At 44.3% G+C, this 23,765-nt stretch overlaps 1 protein-coding gene across 1 annotated transcript in view; it reads right to left on the bottom strand.

Annotated features, from left to right (window-relative positions):
- Positions 1-464: 464 nt before the first annotated feature.
- The window catches only part of Zmat4 (zinc finger matrin-type 4), a 309,004-nt gene continuing 285,703 nt past the window's right edge, over positions 465-23,765 (bottom strand). The window contains exon 6 of the mRNA XM_052162649.1: positions 465-3,774. Coding sequence (XP_052018609.1) covers positions 3,759-3,774 — 16 coding nt within the window. The 3' untranslated portion in view covers positions 465-3,758. The remainder of the gene's footprint in view (positions 3,775-23,765) is intronic.

Here is a 23,765-nt window from a genome sequence, read left to right as displayed (position 1 = left end):
ATGACACATTTCAACTACCATATCATTTCAGATACTCTGAAGGCTGATGCTGACTCCCCCTCTTAAGAATTTAAAAACCTTTTGGGAGGCTGAGGCAGGAGACTGGCAGTTCAGTGCTAGCCTGAGCTACATAGAGACCTTGTTTGCCTCCTCCCCCACCCCCTGCCCGCTGCAAAAAGAAATCTAGACAGATATAAAAGTAAACTTTAAGTAAGTAAACCTTTGAGTTTTGTTTGTTTTTGTGATGTCTGGTGTTGTATCTACCAGTTTTCAAATGTGGCCTTAGTCTATCTGTTTCTCCCATGATGTGAACTTCTTGCATGCTGAGTAGTCAAGTGTGGCCACAGCTGGCCTTTACATATTACATTTAAATACACCCCAGTTGATTTGACTCCCAAATCATCAGCGAGGAAAAACAATAAGGCAACATTTCCATACAGATTAGTATTTTAATCAGTTGTTATTTATTAATCAGCTAATCCACACAACAAACCTATGAGGTAGTTTAACATGCCTTGAATATGAACAAATTCAAAACCAGAAAGGGGCAGGGAGAAAATCCATCCCTACAATAGTATGTTGGACAGACAGACTTTTCTTAGTTTCATTCTTACAAAAGAAAAATAATTCACTGGACAAGCTGTTCAAGAGGACAGATATTTAGTGGGGAATGTTGTTAGAACCTGGTAGTCTCTTATAGTCTCTTATTAGGGCTTAGTGAACTATGTCACCACTGCCTTGTCAAAAATGTCTAACTCAGCTTTGACAGAAAGGTGGCCTGTCTACCTGGGGAGTTCTGCAGGAGTATCAGCGTTAAAAGTGGGTCCCATGGCTTTTTTTTTTGTACAGTTGGCCTAATAAACTCACTCCAACAGTCAGTGTGAAGATCCTTGCAGTTCCAGTGTATGCATCTCTGTCATCTAAGGGGCCAAGAAAGAACAAAACCCTTTCAGTCCAGCAGCAATGGATGGGAGTTTTATGGCAACTTTATCAGCAGAAGGAATCAGTGCAGCACTCGCTGCTTAGCGGATTGCTTTATGAGCATATTTATTAGCTCACTGGACTGTGGAGACTGTATATAAGGAGAGCTCATTAATTTGAATCTCACTATCATGGCATTTGTGGCCACTGGCACATGTTGCCAGCCTCAAGCTTATATCCTCCTTGCTAAAAGGGAAGAAGACTTTGTAAAGCAAATTCAAATTGTACGACCACGACTAAGGGGTGATTTAGTAGAGGAGTCACACCTAACCATGGCATTTAGTGATAGAGCACATGGACAGCGCACGTTACATTCCAGAGATTATATCAAGGAACAAAAAGAGAAGGAAGAGAAACAGGGCGATGCCCATGTTGACTGTTAGTTAATGACTGTTCCCTTAAACAGAGAAATCTCAGTTTAACACGAGGCCAGTAGGTGTTGAGTTTTCCTCATTATGGCCAGAAAACTTCATGTAGTTAGCTGACATCACTCTGAACTCTAGAATAGCCAAAGTACTTTAGACACAGGCATATGGACAGTTCTCTCTCACAGATGAGTTTCCTCTCTGTTCTCCTCAAATGTTATGGAACTGACCCCGAGTTCTTACTGGAATCACATTGCTGTTTACTAGGGGAGCGCCACATGAACTAATCAGGAGACAGGGATACAGACAGGCTTGTACTTGTCTCTTTTCTTCCCAGCAGATTCAAGGGGGCCTCTGAAAAACATTTGCCCTAAACCCCATTCCCATCTAGTCCTAGTAAAACTGGAAAGTAACATAAGACTTAATTAAACATCCAGCCACATTAAAGAAAAAGCGAACAGCACAGTTTCTGGAAGAAAGGTGTCTCTGTTCTATTGTCCCCAGAACACAGTAGCACTTTGAGCCTTCTTACAGTTAGTAGTCTGGCCAAGGGATCCTTACAACGTGCTGGGATGGCATCCCCCTTATCTGCATGGGCAAGAATAAACTTGAGAACAATCAAACCAAGAAAATGTCTGGTGGGTGTTTGTGGCAGCTTGCCAAAGAGCAATGGTATTTAGATGAGGCACTCTGAAATAATCTGATTATTGTAGCTGGAGGCTTATCTATAAAGGACTTGGCAAAGCGTCACTGTAACGCAAAGGAAATCCATATTTCATAGGCTTTTCTATCTTAGGTCATTAAAAAAAAAAACTAAACACAACACTTCAGGGAGAGAGCTCAGGCACTAAACAGAAACAGAAAAAGATTAAAAAAAAAAAAACAACTCAGACTATGCTTATTTTACAGCAGAATTGACAAATAAAGCTTTGTTCCACACATTCGAAGAAAAGCCATCACGGGAGGACTGTAGCTCTGTTGTGTGCTTCTTTCTGAAATAGCAAAATAAAATTGTTGTCACTACACCCCTCTTGTTCCCTACCTGCAGCATGACTGTACACGGTGTGTGACCTTCCTCTTTGCGGCCAAGGTCGGGTCTCTAAGGACCACTGTGACCTGTGACCTCCTCACACAACAAAACAGGCACCTTAAGAACAACACTGTGCATTTCCGTGTCGTTTCGCTTATTGCTCACTGGCTGTCAACACCTCAGATCTCTGCGGGAGGCGCTGATGTCTGGAAAAGTCTGATGTCCGGTAGATTGGCGGTCACAAGGTGTAAAGGGCTGCTTCAGCCAGCTGAGAGCCCAGGAAAGGAAGTTCTGTGTCTACCTTGCAGTGTCTGCAAGACACCACTTCCCAACACAACGCAGAGCAATTAGCCCCAGAGAAGGAATTTCACAGTTGCACTCAGACTTGATCCCTTCAAAGAGCATCAGTTCTCTGGTCCATCCTCTTCCCAGAGGAGTTCTGTTCAAAGTCACTGAATCCCAGCTCAGCAGCAAGAAGGAAGAGAAACAGAAGAAGGAAACCTCTTCAGGATTTAATCATTCTCTCCCTCCCCCGACACATACCAAATCATCACTGCCCCAAATTAAAGCCCAGGATACAGGCCAACTTTCTAAGAATTACTTCCATCTCACTCTGGGGTTTAAAACTCTCCTTTGGATACCATTAGAAAAGCAATACGCCAAGGTCAACCGCTGTGAAGACATTTTTACTTAATAGGATCATCATGCAATCAAACTAATTCTTTTTCTAAGCTATGATCTGGCAGCTTGCAAGGAGAACGTGGCTTCATCCTGAGAGGCTTTCCATCAAGGAGATCCAGAGGGAAGGTCCTTCCCTCTGCTTCCACCTGCTTTCCTGCTCCTGGCATTTAGAGGCTGGCTCATCGGTGTGAAGCAGAAGGACTGGCATTCTGTTCGTCATATAACTTCTACAAACCACAATTTGTTCTGTTCTTGTGGCCGTTGTCACCAACTATGTTCCCCATGATGGCAAAAGTATGTTCATTAATGGATCTAGGAGGCTTACATGATAATCATGAAGGGTGTCACAGAATCGTTGTAACTACAGAAATCTAGAATAAATTGGAAATTAAATTTTCCACTCTTTGTAAGTTTGAGTAATGCTCTGACTAGCTGCTGTGTGTGTGATTGCAGGTTAGAACTTGTGCTAAACATGTTATCAGAAAAGGATTCTTTTAAATCCAAGTACAATTTGCCACTAAATGAGAAGAAGAAAAGGAAATCTTATTTGCTTTCCCAAATCAATACTGGTCATGTGTTAATCTGTGAATCCTTGTAAGAAATGTTCATTGCTCAGGAAAGGATCCTCTGTTGGTTGGTGAGCCATTCTCTACCACAGAGAAATGCTGGAATCTCTTCGTAGCTCTTGATTCATGCTGTCACTACTTATTCTTCAGGCTGTAAGACAAAAAGGAAGACAGTAGTACCTTCTTCCATGATTACACATGCTGGTACTCCCCTATCCTATCCTCCATCCCAGACCCCACCAAATTTAAATGAGGCTGAATTTAGATAGTGAATTGTGTGTGTGTGTGTGTGTGTGTGTGTGTGAGAGAGAGAGAGAGAGAGAGAGAGAGAGAGAGAGAGAGAGAGACAGAGAGACAGAGAGACAGAAGAGACAAAGACAGATAGAAGAGACACGGAGAGAGAGAGAAGACACACACACACACACACACACAGAGAGAGAGAGAGAGAGAGAGAGAGAGAGAGAGAGAGAGGAGTGTGTACGTGTGGAAAGTGTGGTTGGTCCCCTGTGAGTGTCTGTGTGGAGGCCAGAGATAAACTTCGAGTTTCTCTCCTTATTTCTTATTTCCACTTTGTATTTCTGAAACCAGCTGTCTTCACTCAACATGGAATTCACCATTTTGGCTCCACTGACTGGATGCCGGGTCCTGGTATTTACCGGTCTTCACCCTCCCAGTGCTAGGGTTGCAAACATACATAGCCACACCTGGCATTTATGTGGGTGCTGGGGATTAACAGGTCCATGGACTTGTACACCAAACTTTTTACCCTCTTAGCCATCGCCTCAGATCCTTCGTGGTGATTCTTTGAGGAGATTAAATAATCTGCATTATATGATGGCTGAATTATCAATGCCATTACCATATTGTGAAAAAAACTACACTTCTACACTCTTAATTCAGACACTAGCTGCTTTTCAAATGATCTTGAGATTAAAAACAACAGATACCAAAAGATGGTTGATTTCCTCCATAACTTTTGAGCCACTATTACACTAGTCGATCTTGCAGGCAGGACACTGTTGTAGGTCAAAGGGTTTGTAGCAATATTATGTTTCTCCTTCGGTGGCTTGAAGAGAACCTTCTAACACCTTGAACTTTAGTTAGTGGGGGTGAACCTCCTAGTCAGACACCAGCTTAACGTTACCATGTTCTGTTTCATATTCAGCAATAGTGCCTCACTATCAGGTTGTGGAGAGCCACTAACAGCTTTGGCAATAGTCAGTAATGTTTGTGGGATTCTATGGGACTCCTGTGTCCAAACACGCAACAAGATAAGAGTCATACTTGTCACTCAAATTGTAACTTGGTAAGATGTCTGGTTGACGGTACTGTCTCTCCTATTGTATCTAAGGCATACTCCATTCGGTGTAACCCATAACCTGACACTGATAAAGGAACAAAGAACTGAAGATGGCATAGATCATGGGCTTACAGGAAAATCTAACATTTTTGTTCTATTGAAGGAACACAGCAATAAGATTACTCCAAATAGCATACTGCTATATGCACAGAGATTGGTACCTTGCTCAGCCTATGCCAGAAAAGCCTCTACTTACAGTAAATGAGGATTAACAGAGACCCACACTGGTAATAGGCAAAGGGGCCTTTGAGGCACTTAGACATAAATGGGATATCATTGCAAGCCTCTCCCCTCAAGGATCAGGGATCTATGTGGAAGAAGAACCAGGGATGACAGATGACTCCAAGGAAACTGTCTTCCAGCCACACCAGGACTGATACACATTTGAACTCCCAGAGACCGTAGCATCATATACAAGGTTTACACAGGTTCAAGCCAGCACTGAAAGGTAAAAATAGACATGGGAATCGAACCCCTTCTAAGAAGTTATATGCAATTGATAGCAGCTATTGTGCTCCGGTCTTTTCTGTCCTTTAGTTATTAGAATCTCTCTGCCCCATTTTTCCATGATGGTCCTTGAGCTTTGGGGAGGAGGTGTGACTATAAATGTCCTATCAGTGGCTGTGCACTCCACCATCATTTATTCCTTGCATTTTGACCAGTTGTGAGCTTCTGCACTAACATCTATTGAATATAGAAATGTCTCTGATAAGATATGAGAACTGTATTACACTTTAGATAAAGATCCATGAGTTTAGAGGGTAGTTTGATACAATGATCATTTAGAAAACAACACTCATAGGTCTTACTAGGGCCTATGATCTCATCAGTTCTGCTGGTTTCTTGACCAACTTTGCAATAGCAGGCATGACTTTCGTCTTGCATTCTGGGCCTTACCACCTAGTAGAAAGCAGGTTGTTACCCCCTCTAATACCCATGCAACTATTGTACCTTTGGGCACAGCTTCTCATACTGGTTATTATTGCAGTAAACAGAGTTCACAGGAAGGTGATACTGTTTAGGTTAGCCCACAGAAGCCTGAAAACATCTTACAGTACTGACAATCAAATGTCCTGATGGCAATCTAATTAATGAACATTCAACAGCTACAAAGTAAAACGCTACCATATCTGAAACCTCATTTTCCAAGAAAAATGTTGTTGTAGGATAGAACATTCTTAGTATCTTAGTAAGGATTTGAGCACTGTTAGTAAAATGCAAACCACATAAAACTAGAGACTCTACACTTCCTTTCTTCTTTTTAATGGCTTTGAAATTTTGCCTTGAAGTGACCTGGAAACCAGAGTCATTTTTTAAATAGATGGCTCTGCAAAGAGAAAACCCTATTTTAAAAACCTTGCCTTTGGTTTCTGCTGCCACCAGTTCATGACCTATGGAAACTGTAGCATCCTCATCAACTTCATGAATTAATGTGACATAAAGGCCAAAAGTTCATCCTGAGCAAACAAATGTAGTTCCATCTCCATCAACTGTGGAGATGAACCATTTTCAAATGAAAATGGTTCTGGATCACACACCCATGGGTACCAGTGAGGAGACCATGCCCATCTGCAGCTGGGCAGTCCTCAGTCCCGACTGCTTCACTCTTGGAATGTATATGAGGAGGGATTTTGTTTTAACTTATAGTGAGAATGGTATAGTATGGATTTAATTTCACAATGAGGAAAATATCATTCTGTTCCCTTTATAGTCAGAATAATTAATCAGGTCCTTTCTGAGCATGGTGAAGTAATGACGAATTAAGGCGTCTTTCAATTCCATATAGCTTTTCTAATTATTCGCCTGTTGCTGGTATCCTTGCCGAACTGGCTCCTTCATATTTTATGCAGCATCCCGTCTGATACAAAGAACACGGAAATTTTTTACTGCTATTAATAAATATGGAGCCATCCAATCCAAGCAGAAAATTCTTTTTCATCTGAGAGATAAGCTGCATAATTCATATAATTTCAGAAATTTCTTAAAATGGAAAATTGAAGAAAAGCGTAGGAAGGAGAATTCATTACATTGTTTCTATTTGTGTGGAGGCCTGGTATTCTAGTTTGCTGTCTGTTGCTATGATGAAAAGCAAAGGGTTTATTTAAGCATATAAATTATAATCCATCATCAAGGGAATCTACAGCAGGAGCCTGGAGCAGACATTGAAGTAGCAACCATGGAGAAATGGCTGCTGATTGGCTTGCTTTCAGGATCACATTAAGCTCCTTTCTCATACAAACTAGGTCTATCTGCTTAGGGATGGTACTGCCCACAGGATCGGGCCCGCCCCCATCAGTGACTAACCAATAAAATTCATTACAGACATGATCCCAGGCCAGGCCAACTGAGACAGCTCTTCACCTGAAGATCTCTCTTCCCAGCTGTGTTAGCGAGTCAAGTTAGCCACCAAGATTGGTCATCATAGTAGTCTGACAGTCCATCTTCAGTTGGATCAAATTGGAAGAGAGAATTCAGTCTCATCCTGCACACGTCAAGCACACAGCTCACTTTCCTTGCTACAAACACACATAATACACAGGATGAACATACGACCCCTTCTTATCTTTGCTCCCTTTAGGAGAATACTAGACATTAAGGATTACTTTTCTTAGGATCTCAGAATGCCAATAGAATGAAATGGAATCACTGTCCAAGGTTGCGTATGGACATCTTCCAAAAAGAATTCCCCATGTTAGAGAACCATGGAGTTACATGTAACTCCTGTGAACTGTAGCTTCTATGGGAGCCGCAGCAGCGCAGGGGATGTGATGGCCTTTGGAAGAGGCCATGAGAACCGTGCCTCAGGATCAGGAAACACAAGCACATCTCAGCTCTTTCTACTCCTGCTGTGTGCTGCACGTTAGCTCTAAAAGGTTAAAAAAGTCAGTTGTTGCGCACCCCCCATCCCCCACCCATGCCAGACAGGAATCTCCATGTGGCATCATTAGAACCACCGAGAAATGACCCTACCTTTGAAAATGACCCGAAATGTATGCATGTAGTCTTCTGTGATTAGATAAGCATGTATATTTAAACAGGGTTATTACAGGGAAATGGAATGACCCATTTTTCTGCCATACTACATTTCAACTGTCCCATAAATAAACTAAAACCCAAAGTAGAATATCACAATTGCCTGGTTCCATACAGCTGAGTTTCTGATCACAGTAAACAGTGATCAAATGCCACCACGGGTCATGCTTTGCAGAAAATGACACCGGCAGAAGCAACACGCAAAGAGGAGCTGTGTTCTTAGATTTCCCCACTAAACAATCAGTATTTTAACTTATTTGACTGCCGAGCTGTCCAGGAGGCTGAGGCAAGAGAGTCGTCAGTTTAAAAGGTCCTGTACAGTGTGAGTTCAAGGTCAGCCAGAGCAACTCAGTGAAATGCTAACTCAAGATTAAAAAGTCAGAAAGCCAACAGCAGGCTAACAATGCAGTCGGTGCTACACTTGCCTAACATGTATTGTGCCTAGGTTTCAACCCCAGCACCAAAAACCACTCAACTATCTCTGTTCCTAAAAGCACATGGTAGCCAAAGACTTTACGCCTTTGCTCAACATTCTTAGACAGTATAGTGAAAAACCAAGTTAAACTGTATTTCTCAAGATTACACCCTGTCTATTCCTCCTTTCTTGAATTCCCTAATATCAAGACCTAATGCCACGTGCTGTGGTTCCTTTTCTCTTTCGGCCACTAATCAATTACAGAGCTGGTTGACTTCCCACTTCGCTCCACGTCTGTTGTTACCTCAGCATCACAGAACCACAGCCTGCTACAAAACGGGAATGGTTATTCCCACGGAACAATAGAAAGGACACTGGAACACTGGCTGTTGCCTTCTGACTCTGGACCACCGATGTCAATCATGCCATGGGATAAGGACTCCACATCCAGATTCTGGAGATTGCTTGAGGCCCCTGCCCCTGCCACATTCTCCTCTGCCATGTCTGTTTACACACGTTGTTCTTTCTGCCTGGAAACCAATCTGCCCTCTTTGCTTGTCTGGCTGTTCTCATCTTTAAAAGGGGACCATGCTTCCCCCCACATAATTCTTGCCGGAGTCGGACCTGACCCAACCAAATGTAACTGGCTCTTTTCAGCAGCCATTTTGGAGTAGAGAAGAAAGCCTTAAGATAAACAAGCCCCAGGAGGGTGTGGGCGATTTCTATGCATATGAAAGCAGATAGTCAGAGGACTCCCTGCTTCCAAGAAGGGCCACTGTCTGGAGAGTGAAGGGTCCAGAAACAGTGGAGAGTGGAGAAAGAGAACATGGGGGAAGTGGGGGGAGGAGGACGAGGACAACGAGGAGGAGGAGGACGAGGACGACGAGGAGGAGGAGGAGGACGAGGACGAGGACGAGGAGGAGGAGGAAAAGAAAAAGAAAAAGAAAAAGAAGAAGAAAAAGAAGAAGAAGAAAGAAGGAAGGAAGAAGAAAGAAGAAAGAGGAAAGAAGAAGAAGGAGGAGGAGGAGGGGAAGGAGGAGGAGGAGGAGGGAGGAGGAGGGGGAAGGGGAGGGGCAGAAAGAGGAGGAGGGAGGAGGAGGAAGATGATGACGAAGAAGAAGAAGAAGAAGAAGAAGAAGAAGAAGAAGAAGAAGAAGAAGAAGAAGAAGAAGAAGAAGAAGGAGGACTCAAATATATAAGGGAGAAAGAAAGATGCAGACACAGAGCGTGTGAGTTACAAGTGTAGCCGGGCCTTGGGAAGCTTCAGGATCTTTCCTTAGACCTTAGGGTTTTGTGAATTTCTTGCTCTGTTTACATTTGTCCTTGAAGCTAAAACCTCCAAACAGGAGGTGCTTGGCTGTGTGGGTCTCAGGAATAGCAAGCACGAATGTCCCTGTATGTCAGGGACTCTGTCAGGCTTTGTATTTGTAAAAAGCACTGGTACTGGGTTTCCTCAGATAATCCCTGGGGTCCCTCTGGCTCTAACATTTCATTATTTTGAGATTTTTGTGGGGGAAAAAATCTTTTGCAAAGCAAATGAATAGTGTAAACAAGATTATAAAGCGAATGTTTGCCTTCTTAAGGGAATAGACTATTCTAAAATGCACCAGGAGCATTCATTTGCATATAAACAATGCAAATTTTATATAAGCAAAGAAGGCTTGGGTTTTTTTTAGGTGATTTGGTAAGTTAATTACAAGTCCCCCCCCCCTTTTGTCAATTGTGCAAGTGTCTGCGCATTAGGAAGCAGCATATCTGAATTCCTTGTAAATAGCCTGTACTTTGGACTGCTCATGATTTCTGTTCATGATAACTGAATTTTCCGACATTACTTCCCAGTCCCATGGGCTATAAATGTGCGTGATTTGTTTTCCCAGGATAGATTTGAATACATTCATCTCTGTGCTTATCTGATGCCAACTGAGCCCCCGGCTGCCCTCAGACCTTCTGAGTCAGCAGGGACAAGGCCCTGAAGCTTCCCAAGGCCCGGCTACACTTGTAACTCACACGCTCTGTGTCTGCATCTTTCTTTCTCCCTCATATATTTGAGTCCTTCTTCTCCCCCCCCCCCCCCCCTCTGCCAACCAGACTGCAGGGAACACCAGTGAAATTAAACACTACAGATACTTCGTACATTAGACAACCACATTTGAGATTCGGGCATTATTCAGAGGTAGCAATGTAAAAGCACAGAATCATCATCTTCGTCGTTGTTGTTGTCGTCCTCCTCCTCCTCCTCCTCTACCTCCTTCTCCTTTTCTTCTTCTTCTCCTTCTTCTCCTTCCTCTTCCTCTTCTTCCCCTTCTTCTCCTCCTTCTCCTCCTCCTTCTTCTTCTCCTTCTCCTTCCTCTTCCTTGTCTTCCTCTTCTTCCTCTTCCTCTTCTTCTCCTTCTTCTTCCTCCTCCTCCTCCTCCTCCTCCTCCTCCTCCTCTTCCTCCTCCCACTTCCCCCATGTTCTCTTTCTCCACTCTCCACTGTTTCTGGACCCTTCACTCTCCAGACAGTGGCCCTTCTTGGAAGCAGGGAGTCCTCTGACTGTCTGCTTTCATATGCATAGAAATCGCCCACACCCTCCTGGGGCTTGTTTATCTTAAGGCTTTCTTTTCTACTCCAAAATGGCTGCTGAAAAGAGCCAGTTACATTTGGGTTGGGTCAGGTCAGACTCTGGCAAGAATTATGTGGGGGAAGCATGGTCCCCTTTTAAAGATGAGAACAGCCAGAGGAGCAAAGAGGACAGATAGGTTTCCAGGCAGAAAGAACAATGTGTGTAAACAGACATGGCAGGAGAGAATGTGGCAGGGGCAGGGGCCTCAAGCAATCTCCAGAATCAGGATGTGGAGTCCTTATCCCAACCTCAGGTTGCGTAGAGTGTAGGAGCCAGCGCAGGTCACAGCCACCAAACAATGAAGCCACTGTCCTGTCTGCTGACCCCAGGGCTCTGCCAGCCTTCCTGAGCAAGTGCCTCAATATGTGTCTCCATTTTACAAAGACAGGCACTGGAGCTCAGGGAAGGCTAAACTTCAGACCTTGTCTTCAAGATCTTCACATTCGACTGGTTCCCATTTGTATCCAGATAAAACTAATCAAAAGCCTCACTCTCTCCCAGATGCTGAGACTACTTCCTGTTGATCAGGGAACTAGAAGCAACAGTCAGAACTCATAGATACGTTGCTAATGAGAAGTACAGGTGTGGGGAGGAGCCCCGGGCTTACAGCTGCTGTTTGATGTGTAGGTCTGCTGAACACTGTAAAGTTAGAATTGGCTGGCACAAGCTTAGGTCATTCTTGGAATTATTGTTATTATTATTATTATTATTGTTAAATTATTTTTTATTTTTATTTTTACTTCAGAGCCCATCATCACATAGCACAAACATCAAAAAGGTTTAAGGTGCCAGATCAGGAACTTCTCTGCAGGTATCGTGACAGAAATGCTTCAGTAGTTGTCAGAGCGAAAGGCCTCATTTTCGAATGTCAGCACAAAACCTCAGCACAAGCTACCTCTGTGGCCTTGCCTCAGTTTCCCAGTCCATAAAATAGGCATACTATAGTGATGTGTAGACTTCCAGGATGCTGTGAAGACCAAGCTACTAAATGAAAGGACTATGGAGCTGGTACCCGAGAAATATCACTTGCTCTCTTGCAACCGCTGTTCTTTTTATTCATTATCTACGTGGGCCTTGGTTTTAGGCTGAGTCGACTGTGAGTCTGAGGTAACTGGCAGGAGTGGGCACGGGCACGGGCACGGGCACAGGGGCTTGAAGCAGAGTTGATTTGTTGAGGCCAAAGGCAGTTGAGGTTCCATCTGCCCTATGGGGCATGATGAAAGTGTCAGGAAGATGGCAGATGGGAAGGACGCTAACTATTTGATGGATACGCCATAGTACTCCTGCTAAAGAAGTACCTCACCCCCCCCCATGCTATCCACAGCTATGCGTGGCTACTGAAGTATAAAACAACTTAAGTTAAATGCTATCAAATGGTAGTCACGAACCCCCACTTCAGCTGCATTACATATGTCTACAACCAAACACAGTTCTGCTACCATGGTGTAGAGTAGACATGAAACTTTCACATCGCCATGGAAATTTCTAAGAACAGAGATGGGCTGGGACCACCAAATGTCTCTTCAATTAGCTCCACTTTGCAACCTAAACCACAGTGCTGCCTTTCTTAGTTTTTACAGCTATGTATGTTAGCATTTCTTCTAGGCTCTGCCCCAATAGTTACCTGGCAAGAGCCAGGTGTGCCTGACTCACTATAAAAGGGGCTGCTTGCCCCTCCTCACAATCTTCTCTCTCTCTCTTCTGTCTCTTCTCTCCCCATTCCCCTCTCTCTCCATGTGTTCATGGCTGGCCTCTCTCTCTCTCTCTCTCTCTCTCTCTCCCTCTCTCTCCCTCCCCCCCCGCCTTTCTCTGTCTCCACTACCCTCTCAACTCCCCTCCCCAAGCCCTGAGTAAACTCTATTCTATATTATACCATGTGGCTGGTCCCTCAGGGGGAAGGGATGCCTCAGCATGGGCCCTCAGAAATGGTGCCCCTTTCCCCACAACCACACCGCGCCTCCACCAAACATATCCCGGACCTTCTTTTTCTTTTTTATAAAACACAACAACGTGAAACATTCATTTCTTTCTCACACACAGAAAATGAATCTTTGTATAGGTGAACCTGCCCACCTATACACCACCGAGTGCTTTAGTCTTCAGCAGACGAAGAGAAGATAACACGCCTCCTGAAATAGTGCATCCCCTGTTCAGCTCACTGTCAAAGCTCCTGCAGAGCATGACTTCTGAAAACCTGGGGGCCTGGCAACACCAACTGATCCCTGCTGTGCTCAGGACAGCAAAGGTCTGGGACAGACTGAGGCAGGCTATGTGCAGCACTGGCCTGGGACAGAGTGGACTAAATCTGCAGAGCTGGAGCAGCAGAAGGCCAGGGCGGAGCTGGCAGGAGTGAGTTTGGATGATAAAAGTCTGATGGAAGGACAGTGGTCACTGCCCTTGAGAAGAACGCGTGGGTGAGATACACCTGAGAGAAGAAGGGAACCTGTGTCAACCTTCTGGCAGAGGCACAGTGCCAAGCTGGAATGGAGGGGGGGGCAGCAGGCAGCAGGAAGGTGTAAGAGAAACTGGGGGGTGCTCTCTATAGCAGAAGCATGATAACGTAAATTGCTATAACATATGGGCAATCACTAGATCAAACCCCTCATATATAAGGTTGACCATGCAAGAATGCACCACAAAATGGCTGTTGCACAGTGCTGTTGCATCTCTCTGTGCCTCAGCCTCATTATCCGCTTAGTGAGTAGGAAGAGGAACCACTCTAGAGCTCCCCTTTCTCGCCACACACTGACATCCTGTGGCTTTCACAAGGGCAGTGCGGCAGAGGCAAACCCAACCCTGTCTGCTATTTGCTTCCAAGTTCCCCGATTGTCAGCGAGTCTTGTCAAAAAATGGCCACATACACCAAATGGCAAATCCACAGAGTGGATTCTGCACCAGCTTTCCTTCCCTCCGGCATCACGGCTTACACGCCAACCAGGGGCCAGCTACAACACAGCAGCCTTCACTGACATGTATATCCTTATATCTACCACCCCAAGCTGCCAGTGTCTTTGATAAAAAGAGCCAAACTCTCTCTTATCCTCGTAGAGAGGCTAGAGGAAGACAGTGAGATCACAGAGCGTGTCTGAGAGCCTGTGGTCTGCTGTGACATTCTTCAGGTCAACCGGATCTGGACCAAAACAAAAGAAAGTGCATCTTACAGAGGACAAAGTCTATAGTGTCTCTGGTAGGTGAGCATCTTTCCTACTGTCTCAGGAAGACATGGGGACTTTAGAATGTCACTTGACACTTTATGTATTAGAAGGCAACAGCAAACTAGTTCAGCTCTCTGAGTTGCATCTCTAAAATGGGTATGCAACATGTGCATGAGACATTAATAATGAATAAACAAAATAATGAGAGGCCTTTACAGGTAGGTAATTCACAGTGTAAACAGCTACTGACATGGGAATTGTCATGCTTAAACTTCATGTTATCAGACGTTCATACAATTCACCAAGTAAGATGTTCTTCCACATTTTAATTAAGAGAGGATAATGGGACCCCCACACTTGCTAGCTTAGTAAAGTGTCATCAGTCACTTTTCCTCACATGATCATTCTGTCACAACAGACTTTCAAACATCGACAGAGTCCCATCTCTGGTACAGAAAGCAAGTCTCTCATCTACACCGCAGTGCCAGGGCCTTGTGAGGAGACAGTCTGGAAATGCAAAGGAATTGCAAAGGACAATGGAGCCTGAGACGTGGCATGAAACATGGAAAACCAGGACGCACCAAAGGAAGGAGCCCAGATGTCTCTTGTCTCAAGACTGTTCTGACAAATGGCAAGACTTACTCATTTATATATATATATATATGAATGACTGATTTTGGTTTTTCGACCTAAGTTTCTCTGTGTACTCCTGGCTGTCCTGGAACTCACTTTGTATACCAGCCTGGCCTCAACCTCAGAGATCTGCCTGCCTCTACCTCCCAAGGGCTAGGATTGAAGGCTTGCACCAAGCCAAGTACGGAGTGTGTCATATAACCTCCATGTTCCTGGTAAGTTACAAGAGGGACACGCTGTTACACAAAAGCTATGGATTGAGTCTGAGACCTCCCGACAGATGCTGTTGGGAACCTTGTACTCAGGCATGTGCTAAGTCGGAGATGTGAAACCGGCAGGAGCTGGCTGGCCGATAGAAGTGGGCCTTTGAAAGGTTCGTGCATAGCACAGTCTCTGGATGTTCATGGCGGCTTGGTCTCCTATGCTGTGAACAGCGGCTCCATCCCGTGTATCTGTTTCCCTGGAGAGAACTGCCCCACCCTGCTTTCCCACAGTGGACTGAATACCCTAAAACTCTGAAGCAGAAGAAATCTTTCCTCCAAGAGGTTTCTCTTGGGTATTTAGTCACACAGATGCCAAAGTAACTAATATAGGAATTAAGTCTTGATTATTTTGAAAACATTTGGGTTGTACAGATAGGAATAAAAGACAGAGAGAGAGAGAAAATGCCACTTTAAGATTTGGATTCTACGTCTATGAACCAAAAGCTGGAGAAAGGCCCCCGGAACAGGCCTTTTTCAAGTGTATGTAAGTGGGACAAGGCCTGCTGACGCCTGGTGACTTCCCAGCCTCCTGAGAGCTTCAGTAGTACAATTCTGTGGCTAATACCTCGGGGATGGTCACAGTCATTAAGGTCAAGAGTAAGGTGCGCTGACAGAGAGCCAAGCACTGCAGATGAGGTTGAGAAATACTGTATGTGAACTCAGTAGTCTGAGACACAGTCATTTCCTCCCTAAACCCAGCAGAAATAGTTAATGAATCAGTTCCTCTTCACACTCCATCTCTCTGGCCTGCTCTAGCTATAGAACAATGTGCTGATTAACCCCAGGGCATTCCACCTAGCATGGAAGCCTCCACCTCATACCCCACCCCCCCAGTGGCCCGAGGCGGCGCAAGGCCCTCTGCTGCAGGAACACTTGCAGCAAAGTGAAATTGCTGGACATGGGGAAAATAGAAAGGCAAGGCTAGGAGGACCTCCAGGGACCTCACCCTCACTGCAGATCTGTCTCTACAAAAGAAAGGAAAATGAAAAGGAGACTGGAGAGTGCCTTTGGTGGAAACACACCCACAGTACCAGCTCACCTTTTTAAAGAGGCCTGAGAGTTGAGTCACATTCACAAGGAAAAATAACCCTCTTGGGCTACACCTTTTGCATAAATTCGGCTTCTGTAGAACCCTTCGCTGGGGTTTAGGTCCAAGTATGAGCAATCGAATTCTGGGCGTTAGGATCGATTGGTTCTCACACTCTATAACTATTTGCTTTTAGTAATAGACAAAAAGAAATTGATTGGGGGAAAAATTCAGGGCTGAAAAACAAGACACCCTGATTAAAATTCATCAGGCTGAATGTTCCCATCTGGCGCTGGTGAGTCCTGAGGAGTCCTGACGGGGGAAGAAAAATCTTTTGTTGTTGTTGTTGTTGACTTTGTTAATACTGAGGAAGAAAGACTGAAGAAATGAGTTGCATTCCTGTGGTCCTCAGAGGAAACCCTCAGTTCCTGAGACAGCATAATTATCTGCTTCTAGCCCATGACCTTTCTTTGCTGGTAACTGGCTGAGTGAGGAGCAGATGGGCTCAGAGAGGCTCTGTGAGGGCTGCAGATGCCACCCAATGGTCTGCGCCTAAGCAGTTGCTACAGGAATGTAGGTTATCTGTAGCACATGGGAGTGGCCAGGAGTACAGCTCCCTGCCATTTCCACAGACACAGTCTGCCTGCAGTGGCTGGTCTGACAGGGGACTCTGCTTTCAAACACCTAAAGGACACAACAGGACACAGGGCAGATGATATGCTACTGCAGGGGTGTGGGGAGGAGGAGGAGTCGGTGACATTTCTTCAGGTGCATCCTTTGCACTGTGTGGATGACACTCTCCTTTCTAGATGGCGAAGCAGCCTCTGTTAATGAAGAGCGAGCGCCAATTAGACATCTGTGTGTGACATCTAAATGGAACACTTGGCTGGCTGGCTCATGCATGTCCCTGTTCCCCCATCTGTGTGTGCCATCCAGCCTGGGTGAGCTCATAAACCACAGGGGGTACACCCCCCTCCACTTGCTCCTTTGTTGATGTTTCTTCCCTTTTTATCTGCTCCTCTCAGTCGCTCACAGCCTGGCTCCCTGACCTAAAATTCAGAAACCATTAGTGCCCGAGCTCCATGCTGGTACTGTGAAAGCTCTTTACTGGCTACTGGAAATAAAGGGAATCATAAACTATCGGAAAAGACCTAGGCCTGGGGGCGAGGCAGGTCCAGATTAGAACTGGAATGTGAGTTTTACCATCTCCCAATCATGTGACTGGGGAAAGCTGATTTTGCTTTTGTTTTTTTTTTTCAGCCCTGTCCTCTCATATATCAAATGCAGTCATCCTGATATTTGCCCTTTTTGTAAACTTAAAGCCACAAACTGTTTTCATGTGATGGAGATACAGCAGGAAAGCAAAATGACAGAAGCTAGTATCCTATAGTTTGTGTGCAGAATGGTGATCACTGGAATTAAGTACAAAATATGTCACTGCAGACACAGGAAAAAGACAACGAAAGGCAGAGGTCCACCAAGGACAGAGGTCATGGGAAGGAGGGGCCCGGCCATTTACCCCTCAATCACTTGGTTGTTATGGTTGCAAGGAGAACAGCAAGCAGGTCCAGCAAGAGATAAAGCAAGGGGACAAGACCTTACTAATGAGCTCTTCAGAGGAAACAAAAGAGTCTGTGCAGCTGGAGCTGAGGAAAAGAGGCGAGAAGTTGGCGAGGGGACAAAGACATGGAGAAGGAATGTCAGGTGCGTGTAGCCCTGTAGGCTCTCACGCATGCCCAGATTTTTATGCAAACAGAATAGAAAGCTGTCCCAGTGGATTGGCAGCGAAGTGGTAGCTCGATCACTAAGGACGCAGTGAATTAAAAGAAGGAGATTAATAGGATGCTGGCTGGCTTGGGGGTTGGGGGTTGGGGACTGAGGAGGAGGACTGCCACACAGCACCTAGGTGTGTCTTCCTGAGAAAGACACACTTCGGTTTTATATTAATTTATAATATGCTGTTTTCAAACCTTTGCGGAGCCATCGCTTCCTTCTCTCCGGAGACTGTGTGATTGACATGCAAAATTCTGATGGGAAATTTTTGTATTGACTGAATATCTAAAGCAGCAGAAATAAAGTTCAGAACCAATTCATGCTGCTGTGCTACGTGTTTCTGTGTGTGGCTCCTGTGTGACTGGTTCAAGGGCTGCAGGTAATGACATATTGCCTGGCATAGGTCCCAACAAAAGGGTGCTCTGGACTAGTGTATGCCAGTATGCTAATATACTAGTAGTGCCAAGCCTAGTATATCATATATAGCTTTAAGAGAGAATAAAAGAGATTTCTCCTAGAAGACTCAGATGAAGACCAAGGCAGCATGAGGTTGCCTAGGCCCCTGACCTCTTGATAATAAGCTTGTTTATAATCATTCTGTGACTGTATATCTGTGCTTGTTTGTTTGTCCATTTTGATTTCTGGCTTCTTCCAAGTAGATAAATGTCATGAGATACATAGATGCTGGATGAGAGAGAGCTCATTCCTATATTAGGTTGTTGATTAACTTTTGGGGGGAGGTAATTATAACAACTCTGGAGGAAGAAAGACAAGCTCATAACTCCAACATCTATGTTGTCTGTGGATAGCTGGACAAAACTATGCCAGAGAGACAAAAAAAAAAAAAATACATTGACCATGTGAATTTTCACCAAGTCTGTGTTTCTTTATATAACACTTCCCTTTGAGGATGGCTCCTTTTGAGGACCTGAGCCAGGAATCTGGGAACTAGAGATTCTTATAATGATACTGGTGGTCTTGTAACACCATTCTGGCATTTCAGGCCCTCCCAGCTCCCAGCTTCTGTGCATTTACAGTTAATGCTATCCTCTGAAAGGATACTCACCTGCACCTGCACATCAGTCTAAACCTATCCTTTTTTCTTCTCTCTCTCTCTCTCTTTCTCTCTGTCTCTTTTGAGACATGGTTTCTCTGTGTAGCCCTGGCTGTCCTGTAACTCACTCTGTAGACCAGACTGTCCTCAAACTCAGAAATCCACCTGCCTCTGCCTCCCAAGTGCTGAGATTAAAGGTGTGCGCCACTATTGCCTGACTCCTACCCTTGTTTTTTATGACATCCTCAGAGGTTGTTTTGATTGGTTGGGAGGAGAACAGTTCTCATCAGGTCTCTTCCCTACTTGGAGTGTTTCAATCTTCTCTCCCTGCTTTAAAAGTTCCAATTTACATGCTACTTCAATCGGCAACTGAACATCTCCTTCCTCCGGCCAAATGTTCCAGCCACAGTGAGCTCATGGCTCTCCTCCAATGGAAAAGGCTTGAGGCCACCCTTTGTCAATTCTGCTGCTCAGCCAGGAATCGTGTGGCGTCCTGGTTTGGAGGTGGCCCTGAGAGTGCAGTAAATGACAGGCTCCAGTCCTGAGCCCGCCTGCTTTGCCCAGCTTGTGTCCAGACCATAACCCACTTGAACAGAGATGACAAGCCCTTTCCTGGAAGAAAAGAGTTGTGTTGGAGAAACTGTAACCCTTTATCAAGCAGTCCTGCTTTCTAAGCACAATGGTCTAGGGTAGCAGTGCTACCCTCGGGTAGCGCTGGGTACCCTAGGGTAGCAGGTATGCCTGCTCTCTCCCTCTCCCCTGCTCTGTGTCAGCCTTGAAGTCTGGCAGCTCTTCCTGCTCCCTGTAGAACCCTCATTTGCTTTCACATCTACTTTCTCTAATAAAATCCTTGCATATCTAATCTTCTCATGGAATTTGCTTCTCAAAGTAGCCAGTCACAGGCTAATACAATGACCTCATGTCTTTATTATAATGATAATGTCTTATATATATTTTAGGTCCATATCGGAAGTTCACTACCAACTTAAAAACATCTTTACTACATAGTAACTTCTTGACAAATACATGTTGAGATCAATAACTGTTTCTTAATTGACTAAATGAATATACACGTGAATGACTTAGAGAAGCTTGAGGGCAGGGATAGAAATCAAAATCTATGACAAACACGGAGGGGAAGGAAAACACAAAGAAAATACTAACCAGCAAGGACTGACTAAAAAAGATTCCAAATGTCTGTTCAGATTGAAAGTATAATTATGAGCAAGGAGTCAAAGTTTGGTAGCTTTGTTGTCTACTGCACCCATTGTATGATTATGTGTTTTTAGGCACATAAAGAAGAAAGTTGTGTAGCTTGTAGCAAGGAACTTACAACTGTACTTGTAAGACTGGACAGAATGGAATTTGCAGAAGAGACTCAAACAAGCAAGCAAAACAAAGACAAAACTACCACCCCCACTTTAAATGTCAGGACAGTAAAAACCAGGTTGTCAAGAGGAAGGGGATTTCTACAGAATGATGCAGTCTTATAGTTTACCATGCATGGGTCTTGTTAGATGCATGCTACATTTTAAGAACTACAATGTAATCCATGATGGTATCTGTAAATACAATTGTTCAATGTTCAAAGCAGAGGCTGTGATATAATATTTACAAACTGGAATTCAAATCTTATATTCTCTTCTAGATGTGTGATTTTTGAAATGACTGGAATCTTCTAGACCATTCATTTCCTACCCCCAAAGGAGAATATTGACCTTCCTTCATTATTTGTGAGAACTCAGTAAGGCATATATTGTGTGGTGGTTTGAATAGGTTGAATGGATTCATGTGTTTGAATGCTTGGCCTATAGGAAGTGTCTCTATTAGGAGGTGTGACCTTGTTGGAGTAGGTATGGTCTTGTTGGAGTAGGTGTGGTCTTGTTGGAGTAGGTGTGGCCCTGGAGTAGGTGTGGTCTTGTTGGAGTAGGTGTGGCCCTGTTGGAGTGGGTGTGGTCTTGTTGGAGGAAGTGTGTCACTATGGAGGCATGCTGTGAGGTCTCCTATGCTCAAGCTATAGCCAGTGACATAGTCTCCTGCTCCCTCTGGATCAAGATGCAAAACTTTCAGCTCCTTCTCCAGCATCAAGTCTGCCTGCCTACATGTCACTGTGCTTTTCTGCCATTGCAACAATGGACTGAACCTCTGAACCTGTAAGCCAGCTCCAATTAAATGTCCTTTATAAGCAATGCCTTGGTCATGGTGTCTCTTCACAGCAATAGAGAGCCTAACTAAGATACACAGATATTATCCAAATGGCATCTGTCACATGAGTATGGTTCAGCCACCACTGACTGAGGAAGTCAGTAAGACATTTCAGATGTCTACGAGGAATTGACTACCCACAGAGATTCTCACAATAACCGTCTTCCTGTAGCTGGCTTATCTCACTATTTCTTGGCATTACCAACTCTGGAATAACAGGGTCTGAGAAACTTGCCCAATTCACTTCCCACTCTCCTACCACCAGTCAGTCTGCTATGGCTACTTTCTAGGAAGCAACCCAGTGCTCCATGAACCCCTGCAAATTAGGTAAATCTTCCTATGCTTGTTGTGTCTAAAATACTGACATACTCAATCTACTGATGCCCAGACAAAATACAGATGATCCCTCCATGATTTGTAGAGAAGTGTGGTGATGTGAAAAACATGCCCTTACCTCCCCCCCCACCCCGACCTCTTCAAGAGGGTGCTGTCAAAAGACACCATAACCATGTGTCTTATAAAGGAAAGCATTTTGGCTTACAGTTCAGAGCTTTAGTCCACTGCCCTCATGGCAGGAAGCATGGCAGCACACAAGCAGACACAGTGCTAGAGAAAGAGCTGAGTCTCCGCATGGATCAGTAGACAGCAGGAAGAGAGTGAGGCACTGGGTCTGGCTTGAGCATCTGAGACCTTAAATCCCACCCCCAATGACACACTTCCTCCAACAAAGCCAAACCTACTCCAACAAACCCACACTTCCTAATAGTGCCTATAAGACTATGGGGGCAATTTTCATTTTAACCACTACAAGGAGGATCTCTATTTCTTTATATCTTTAAGACTTATTCTGACCAGTGGAAGAGAGGTGAAGTGGCGGTGGTGTGTGATGTTGCAGATTTTGTCACTAAAGGAACGGTGTCTGACTCTTTGCTCTCTGTCTTGTGCTTTATACTCTGGAAGAGATGGGCTGCTATCATGGTGGCAGAGATTCTGCTGGTAGTTTCTTGAGTCCCCAAGGCACCAGACCAAATAGGTTTTAACTATAACCCTAGATCGCATCATGATACTCTTCCTGATCCAGTAACAAGTTATCTATTGCTTTGAGTTGATCCTATTTGGGGTAATTTACAACATGGCACTAGATAGCTAATAAAGACCATGCTTGAATATGCCAGTATTTTGAAGAAGTTTGTTAGGCTTTTAAAAAAAGCATTATGTTGTGCTTTAAGCCTCTGAGACTCTTGAGCTGACAGATTTGGGACTTGAAAGTGATTTGAGAAAGAAAACTAGAAGCCATGTCTGACTCACTGCAGTCAGAGAGGTACTGATGCTGGCTGCAGCTGTCTCCGAGCACCAAAGTAAAGGTGAGGACATTCATATGGGAATCCATGCCTGAGGTTACACCACCCTCATAGCAGCTCCATTGGAGGTGGAGGGAAATCACTACTATCCATGTCACACCTTTATTAAATGAATCATTGCCAATGAATGTTTTATAGACAATGAGAGATGTGGATGTCAGGACAATCTGTGGCTTCTGAACTTCATGAACTACATGCTCCCCTCCATGTTGTTGTCTAGACATGAATCCTTTATGTGATGGTTAAAATTACCAACTTGACAGGATTTAGAATCACCCAGCAGACAAGCTTCTGGGCAGGCCTGTTATCTAGATTATATAGATTAGATTAACTGAGGTAAATAGATCCATCTTAATTATGGTTGGCTCCATTCCACAGGCTGGAGTCCTGGAGTAAATAAAAAAGGAAATTGCAAGCTGCGTGCTGGCTTTCATTGATGTTTTTTCTTGTGATGCAACCAGCTGTCTCAGTTTCACACCGCCATCGCTTGCTTACTGTGATGGATTGTATCCTCAGACTGTGAGCCAAAATAAACCCTTTCTTTCTTAATTGCCTTTGTTGGGTATTTTACCACAGCAACCAGAAATGTGTTGATGTTTGAAAGTCTTGTTGTGCCAGATATAAGTAGCATTTAATGTTTTATTCTGGTGGGATCTTCAAAGACCAGACTGTGAAGAGAAATATGGAATATAGGCCATTCCTATGACATTCTGTCCTTGATCCAGCAGTCATAATAGGAGGGAAATTGTGGCATAAAATTGATGTGCTTTGCATGTGAAGTTGAGAAGGGGTGAAGGGATGAATCAGTCTGTCAACTACACAGGATCTACAATCACCAAGAAAAGTCCCTGTGAATGCCTTTTAGGGATTATCTAGAGTAGGTTACTTGAGATGAAAAGACCTACTTTATGGGTTGAACCATTCCACATGGGCTAGAATCTCAGACTAAATTAAGAAAAAGAGGGCAAGTTGAGCACTGGTATTTATCATTCTCTGTTTCCTGACTGCAGAAATAATGTAGCAAACTGCTGTAAGCTCTTGCTTCTCCATCATGATGAACTGTGCCCTTGAACTGGGAGCCAAGAATGGACTGTGCACCCATTAACTGTGAGCCAAAATAAATCCTTCCTCCCTTAAGCTGCATTTGTCAGATACCTTGTTATAGCCAAATCTAACACCTTAGCTAATACAACAAAGAAACATTATCTCTTTTACTATTTGACATGCAAAAGGTAGGGGCAGAGAAGGCCTCACCTCT

Source organism: Apodemus sylvaticus, chromosome 18 (assembly GCF_947179515.1).
Source record: "Apodemus sylvaticus chromosome 18, mApoSyl1.1, whole genome shotgun sequence".
In the NCBI taxonomy this organism is placed as follows: Eukaryota; Metazoa; Chordata; class Mammalia; order Rodentia; family Muridae; genus Apodemus; species Apodemus sylvaticus.
Note: the sequence above shows the minus strand (reverse complement) of the source record. Positions and strands in the feature narration are given on the sequence as shown.